This window comes from Phoxinus phoxinus (assembly GCF_949152265.1).
Source record: "Phoxinus phoxinus genome assembly, chromosome: 8".
Taxonomy (NCBI): Eukaryota; Metazoa; Chordata; class Actinopteri; order Cypriniformes; family Leuciscidae; genus Phoxinus; species Phoxinus phoxinus.
Genome location: NC_136883.1, coordinates 18,954,441 through 18,962,492, shown reverse-complemented (window position 1 = coordinate 18,962,492; position 8,052 = coordinate 18,954,441). Strand labels below are relative to the sequence as shown.

The 8,052-nt window shown below is 42.5% G+C and overlaps 1 protein-coding gene across 1 annotated transcript; it reads right to left on the bottom strand.

Moving 5' to 3' along the window:
• Positions 1 to 424: 424 nt before the first annotated feature.
• LOC307002761 (extracellular calcium-sensing receptor-like) lies at positions 425 to 7,820 on the bottom strand (the record flags this gene model as incomplete). Its single annotated transcript, XM_079620673.1, has 6 exons — positions 425 to 1,338; positions 5,119 to 5,242; positions 5,556 to 5,777; positions 5,940 to 6,725; positions 7,112 to 7,406; positions 7,600 to 7,820. The coding sequence occupies 6 exons, from the start codon at positions 7,818 to 7,820 to the stop codon at positions 425 to 427; spliced, it is 2,562 nt and encodes an 853-aa protein (XP_079476799.1).
• Between the last annotated feature and the right edge of the window lie 232 nt (positions 7,821 to 8,052).

Here is an 8,052-nt window from a genome sequence, read left to right as displayed (position 1 = left end):
GTTATCCGCTGTGTTTGACGTCAGATTGTGCGCCGCTGACGGCTTCTGATTGGCCAACGTGGCTTTACGGTTAGGGTTATATCGCCACCTGCTGGTGTGGAATGCTCTTGACGGCGCTTGAAAGTGTGTTTTTGCGTTTTCATGTAGACAGAGATTTTTTCAAAAACGCAAGAGGAAAAACTCCGGTTATAAAAATACCCGTGTCCGTGTGGACATGGCCTTATACAGAGGAAAAAAAGGGTAATTAAGGAGGAACACCTGTGGTGATTAATGAATCTCCATAGCAACTCATACTTAGCGGAAAATCAAACAAAAGGGAATCAGGAACTAATGAATACAATCGAAAAGTCCATGAAAACAAATCTAATAGAACATAACTGTTACAAGCACAAACGTGATATCTAATGAATGATATAAGTGTGTCTTATTGGACTTTTGTTGATACTTTACCCATTAAATGTTTTTTGGTATTCTGCTCTGGCCTAAATAAAATAATGAAACACTTAGGAGCAAAAATACAAAGAATCAGACCAAAGCTTGAAGCTAAAATGGCAAATATCTCCACAGCTACAGTAAATTTCCCTGGAGAGCTGACATAAGCTGGAACAAATGTGATCCATACAGCACAGAATATGAGCATACTGAATGTGATGAATTTAGCCTCATTGAAGTTATCAGGCAGCTTTCGGGCCAGAAAAGCTAAAATAAAGCAAAGGAAAGCTAGGAGGCCAATATAACCCAGTACAGCCCAGAAACCAACAGCTGATCCTAAACTGCATTCTAGAATTATCTTTTCTTTGTAGTGTTGCAAATTATTGTAGGGAAAAGGTGGGGATATTTTTAACCAAACCACACATATAAGGATCTGTATAAGAGTGAAACCAAAAACACTGAGTCTCTGTTGATGAGGCCCAAACCATTTCATAACATTACTTCCTGGAAGTGATGCCTTGAAGGCCATTAACACCACTATTGTTTTCCCCAGAACACAAGAGATACAGAGAACAAAAGTTATACCAAATGCTGTGTGACGCAACATACAGGACCACTCAGTGGGCCGACCAATGAAAGTAAGTGAGCAGAGGAAACACAGAGTCAGTGAGAAGAGCAGCAGGAAGCTCAGTTCTGAGTTGTTGGCTCTTACTATGGGAGATGCTATGTTTTTATAGAACACTAAAGCCATGCTCAAAGCCACTAAAGAGCCCGCAATAGAGAAAGCAGCCAGGATAATCCCAAGGATCTCATCCCAGGAGAGAAACTCCACTGGTTTAGAAAGACACTTGTCCTTCTCAATATTAGGCCAGTACTCAGGTAGGCATTTGTGACAATCTAAAGAATCTGTAAAAAGAAAAAAAATGAAAAGTGCTCAACAGTCATTTATGAACCACAGGAATAAGAGAGAATCTCAAACAGTGTAATGGCTACACTGACTACACTGTTTATTAATGAACTCAGAAGGTCAATTACATGATAATTTTCAAAAAAGTTAATTTATTTCAAAATCTAATTCAAACATATAATGACTTGAACAACCCTCTTCTATGATGAGTATGTTCTTAAAATTATAACAAATAATTAAAGGAGTCATGAATTGGAAATTTTAATTTATAGATCTTTTGACATACAAGAGGAAATTGTACTATAAGATCATAAAAACATCAGAACTTCAGAACCTCATTGTAAGTCAAAAAACAACTTTGAGTTGAATCAAGCTGACAAAACAACCAATTTTAACATTACCTTTCAAAGAATTTTAATTTTAATGTAAGGAAAGGGGCGTTTTATTTTCAACTATGTGATGGTGGCAGTATAGGATTATTTGTTTTATATATTGCACTATGGATTCTTTGGTGTGATTTGCTACAATGCTCATCGCTGCAACCTTTTAAGCAGTGAGAGTTGAGGTCCCGCAAGAGTTCGGGTCCCGCGTCCGTTGAGGCGGCGCGGCGACTCAGATCGCGGGGTTTGCAATAGGATCTTGCATATGAGAATGAGACTGCTGCGGCACTTTCTCATTCCCTATTTGAAGGTTCTGTGGCTCCCGTTCATGGTGCAGAAGCCCGCGCTGCGGCTTCTTCTGCCCGTGATGAGAACCTGATATTTGAACTATCTGCTTCTGAGGGAGTGGGTGTGTTCAGCATCGAGGTGGATGAACGTGAATTAGACTCACCAGCTCACGTTCTCCGTTGTTCAGGTCCGCGACTCAGATCGTGGGGTTCGTAAATAAAATAAATAATAAAATATGAATTTTGCTGATGAGAGTGAGACTGCTGCGGCACTTTCTCATTCTTTATTTGAATGGTTCTAAGCCAGCGATGTGGCTTCTTCTGCCCGTGACAAGCACCCGATGTTTAAAATAAAAAATCTGCATCATCGAGGCTTAATAGCGTGTTGTGATCCGTGCTGTGGCCAGATGAAAAATCAACTGGCCACATGTTAGACAGGAAGCGCTTAATAAATAACTAAGAAAGGAAATGAGCACTTCCTGCAGCAACAATCACAACATCAGCGCCAGAGCTTACCATTTTTATTTATTTATTTTTCCTGACTTGCATAATGAGTTATCTAAGTCATGGAATAAACCCCACGCCTTCCTCTAGAGCCCCTCCCTCGGGAGTTTGGCAACAGATACATTTATCTCGCTCTTTTGATCAGAAGGATGGCCTGAGGGCCGTCCTTCAGGCAAGAGGGCTTCGGGAAAGAGGTTCTACCCGAAATAAAAATTAGACCCTTTCCCACCCCCCTGTTGTAGAGCAACTGAGGTTGTTCTCACAGCGGAGCCCTCAGGAAAACTATGTGGTTGCCCGCCGTCCAAGACGCTTCGGGCCACATCAGTTTCCAGCGAACGCATACCGTTGTGTTCGCTCCAAAAAGCTTAAAAAAGGGCATTGACTATGGTTACAAAATCGGTCTCGACTAATCCCTGCTGGTCATCTGCTTCAGGGGGTCGAGAACAATAATCAAAGAATACCCGAAACCAGCCTCGAGGGGCTGGTTCCCGTAATAGATTTTGTAGAGGCTTCAGGGCATCCCTACACTTAATTTAATCGACGACTGGCCCATTCTGGCTCAGTCTCGAGCAATGGCAGTTCGGCATCGAGATGTCGTCCTTGGCCGTATTCAGAGCTTGGAGGTGAGACTCAACACGAAGAAAAGCGTGTTGGTACCAGCTCAGAAAACTACGTTTCTGGGCGTGGTATGGAACTCGGATACGATGTGGGCACATATGTCTCCCGCGTGTATCGAGTCCATCCGGGCCATGGTGTCCGGGATAAAGCTAGGCCAGGCCATCACTGTAAAGCAATTTCAAAGACTGCTGGGCCTCATGGCAGCTGTGTCCAACATAATACCTTTTGGACCTTCTACACATGAGGCCCCTTCAGTGGTGGCTGATAGCCAAGGGGATTTCCCTAAGGGGGAATCCGTTCCGAACAATCAGGGTTACGCGCCGATGCCTTCGTTTCCCTTAATATCGAAGAAACCTTGGTTCCTGTCCCAAAGGCCAGTGTTAGCAGCGTCATGTCGTCGGAAAACCGTTTCGACAGGCGCCTCAGGGGAAATTATTATCTATTAGAGCAATATATGTCCCGAGGGTTCAGAATCAGGGAGCAGACATCCTGTCGAGGCAGGGGCTGAGGCCCGGGGAATGGAGACTTCACCCAGAGGTGGTGAAGTTGATATGGCAGAGGTTTGGACCAATGGAAGTGGATCTGTTTGCGTCTCGAGAGACGTCCCACTGTCCACTTTGGTTCTTCCTCACTCATCCAGATGCCATGGTACAGGCCTGGCCGAGGCTTCGCCTGTACGCTTTTCCCCCGTCCTGGAGAGGGTCCGTCAGGAGGGCATCAGTCTTCTTCTGATAGCCCCGTTGTGGCCGGCCCGAGTATGATTTTCAGACATATTTTCACTTCTGATAGCTCCGCCGTGGCAGATTCCTCTGAGGAGGGATCTGTTGTCTCAGGCGGAGGGCACAATATTCCACCCTCGCCCGGAGGGAAATTGTGGGTCTGGCCCCTGAGGGGGTCCAGTACCTAGATGCCGGTGGTCAAAGCAATACTTAGATCTAGGGGTCCGTCTACTAGGAGATTATATGGCCTCAAGTGGTATGTTTTTCCACTTTGAGTAGAGAACATGAGTTAGATCCAGTTAACTGCCCAGTGGCTTCAGTTCTGGAGTTTCTTCAAGATCGTTTCTCTGCGGGTCTCTTCCCGTCCACACTTAAGGTGTACCACCGAGTGATGGGCCTTTGGGGAGGCACCAACTGGTCATACTATTTCTCCATGGTACATGGAGGATGAGACCGACAGTCAGGTCCAGGGTTCCTTCCTGGGACCTGGCGGTGGTTCTCGAAGGGCTATCCCTGGCTCCCTTCGAACCCCTCCAGCCGGCTTCGCCTAGGACCTCACGTTCAAGATAGCCTTTCTCTTAGCTATTTTTTAAAATATCAAGACCTGGCTTGAGTGTGAGTGAATTATGAGATAATGTTCATTTCTGGGTGAACTAACCCTTTAAACAGTGTTCAGAGCTTGTTTCAGCTTGTTTTGAAGCTTGTTTTAGCCATGAGGGGAAAAAAAAGTAATTGTGACATTTTATCCCACATTTCTGACTTTAGAGTTTATACCTCGCAATTCAGACTTATAAACGTGCAATTGTGCGCTATAAAGTCCGAATTGTAAGATAAAAACTCACAATTGTGAGTTTTAAAGGTAGAATTGTAAGATATAAAGTCACAATTCTGAGATTATGATCTTGCACATCTGACTTTTTTTCTCACAAAATAGGTATTTGAGAGTTTAAATCTCACGATCCTAACTTTATAACTTTATTTAGAATTGGAACTAGAAATTTCAATTCTGAGAAAAAAGTCAGAATTGCAAGATGTGAACTCAGTTGTGAGATAAAAAGTCTGCAATTATCTTTTAAAATGTTTTATTCTGTGACGGAAACAAGCTTCCATATGACACCTTAATAATAAATAAAGTGTAGCCAAATATTTCAAAGAACTTAACTAGATCTTTTAAAAAAAATTTTTTACTATAATTTTCTTTATCTTAAACTCTCATATAAGCATTGGCCCAGTAGTATGTATGATCAATTCATGAATATCCAGACAAATACCTGTCTCATTGCTGATCTCTCCATCAGCACAGTTAATGCAGTCATAACAGCAGACAGGTCTTCCCTTTTTCACAGCCTTCCTAGAGCCTGGAGGACAGCTCTCACTGCACACAGACACAGGCACCTGCAGGAGACAGAAACACAGAGCATCAAGGTCAAAAATAAACCAAGCTTCTATAGATTTATAATTATTTAAAATGTAATTCAGGGATGGGCCAATTCAGTCTTGGAGGGTCACTGTCCTGCAGAGTTTAGCTACAACTCTAATAAAAACTGTAACATAGTAATCCTAAAGACATTGATTAGCTTGGGCAGGTGTGTTTGATTAGGGTTTGAACTAAACTCTGCCGTACAGTGGCCCTCCAGGACGGAAGCTTGTCCCTGATGTATATAGACATCATTATAGATACGTTACAGACAACACATTGTAGCTATACCTTTCCACTGCCATCATACCAAATGATAGTTCTGCTTAGACTGAATTCTTGGCCTTTAGGCTGGGATGCATCATATTGACCCACTGTCACAAAATGAACTGAACCATCTCCCTGAAGCTGCCAATTCACAAGTTCATAGGTGGCCACAGGATCTCCATTGTTATCAAATGAAACAGAATAATTATTTTTGGTGAAGTTGACTCGCTTGAGCTGAGCAAAAATCTGCATGAAGGGCATGGAGAACTCAGATTGTTGTAATTTACTGAATAATCTGAAATATTGGGTGTGGTTAGGCCTATATATTTTATAGCAGTCCAACACAAAGTAAAGGAATATTGTATTAAGATTTTTTTAAATCGTAAGTATTGTACAAAGAAAACTTACCTTATGGGGCTCAATGTTGATGTTTTTGTCACAACGTTTTTCGTTACAGACAATGCCATGGAGGGCATGAGCTATAGCATATGTGGCTTTGTACACCATGTTAGTGATCCTCAGCTGGGATGTGTCTGTGTACGGGTTCTGTAATGCGTGCAGGTTCTCTGTGCCATCACATGCTGGCATACCAGTAGAAGAACCTGTCTGCCGTTTTAGACTACAGCTAAATGAGCTTTCCCAGAATTCTGTCAGCAGGGGAAATTTCAGCGCCTGCTCTGGAGACAGGTCAAGTAAAAATTTACGAAATCCCGGGATAACAGACCGCGGGATTCCAAAGCCTACAGCACCGATAGACAAATTAAACCGCAGCATTTGTGGGTCTGTAACCCAAGCCTCGCTGCCAACCCATTGCATCGGAGGAGGAGGCTGCTGACTCAGCTCTTCTAAAAGAAATCTCATGTCACCTGCGGCCACAAAGGCAACTATTACACGAGCCGTTGATCTGCGAATGACATCAGCGACTCTTTTCAGTTTACTGCGTGGCTGGGTCCTGTAGTAGGCCTCAGAATACTCCACACAGATTCCCTCCTCCATCGCAGCCTTCAGGAATGACGCCATGCCATTGTTCCCATAGTCTGAATCACTGCGCACAGTCCCGATCCACGTCCACCCGAAACGCTTGACCATCCGTGCCAGTGCGGCCGCTTGATGGTGATCGCTGGGGATGGTCCTGAAGAAAGTAGGATGTTGCCTCTTGTCACTGAGACACGCGCATGTTGCGTAATGACTTACCTAAAGTGCAGAGTGAAGAAGAAGAAAAAACAGGTTTCCAATAATATTACTTTTTAACAGCGCCTGTTTATTGAGTTTTCTTTTTTAAAGTCAAGAAACACAAAGATACCAAGCAAAAAACAACTATACAAATCTAGAACCCACCCCATCCCACCCCTGGTAGACTACAAGAGAGAGAGAATAATAATAATAATAATAGTAATAATAATAATAATAATAAAGAAAATAAATGACAAGTACAAATATAGAATGTCTTACATTGATGTTAAAAAAGTTGACACAATATCAAAAGCAGCATGCCATAAATTCACAGTCTTAGCATTGGATCCATGCATACGAGAAGTACATTTTTCCTACAAGTTTTAAAGAATACCAAGAAAAAGCACCTGTGGAATTCCAAAAGAACTGAAAAGTCTTGAAGTGGTTATAGCTGCAGTGGAACCAGATTCGCCAACTAGTGCAATAACTGCTGCTGATTTTGCACAGGAATCAGTGTCGTTAAATACCAGATCTTGTCCATTGGCAAGTTGAAATGCTACTTTCATTACCATTGGCACAGAGGCACAAGAGTCATATATATGATACCCTAATGTGATCCCCGGTAATAGATCAGAGCTGTTGTTTATCTCTTGGATGGCGAACTGTAAGACACGAGCAAAACGCATCTCTCTGAAGTCCATGCTGTTGAAGAGCACAGATGAAAAACTATATTATAATAACATGTTATTAAATGTAAGCACGTTTTACTTGTTATATTCTCATTAACTCGGTTTACATTAAAAAAAAGACAACTATGAACATCATTTCAGCACAATCAATTTAGTCCATTCAACCCTGTTTTGTTAAGGATTGTATATTTTTGTCAAACTCTAACCTGCCACTGCACTCCAGTGGTTGTGGCCGTCTAGTATAGGTGTGCTTCTCTGTCCTTAGATAGTAATGAATGGTGAAAGCCCCCCCAATGATGAAGTCCCCATCCTTGAAGAGAGCAGGGGGCTGAGGGTCACCTTCTAGGATGCATGTGCCTAAATTAACCCCACACACAGAAACAAGTCTGGTAACACACACCACTGTCAATAAAAGTTTAACATGCATTTCTCCTGCTAGCCAAGAAGCCACCCCAAATGTGAGGTCAACATTAATCCTTCTTTTATATATCCACCAACCACTGCTGTTGTATGTTGTTATTCAACACACGGGGGAGGGGGGTGCAATATTTTATATCAGTCAGTCATGGTGAGAGAATGTGTGCATAAAAAAAAAAAAAAAAAATCATGACAGGTCACCTGTCAACCCAAAGCAAAATGTAATGAGGAAAACATGTTTA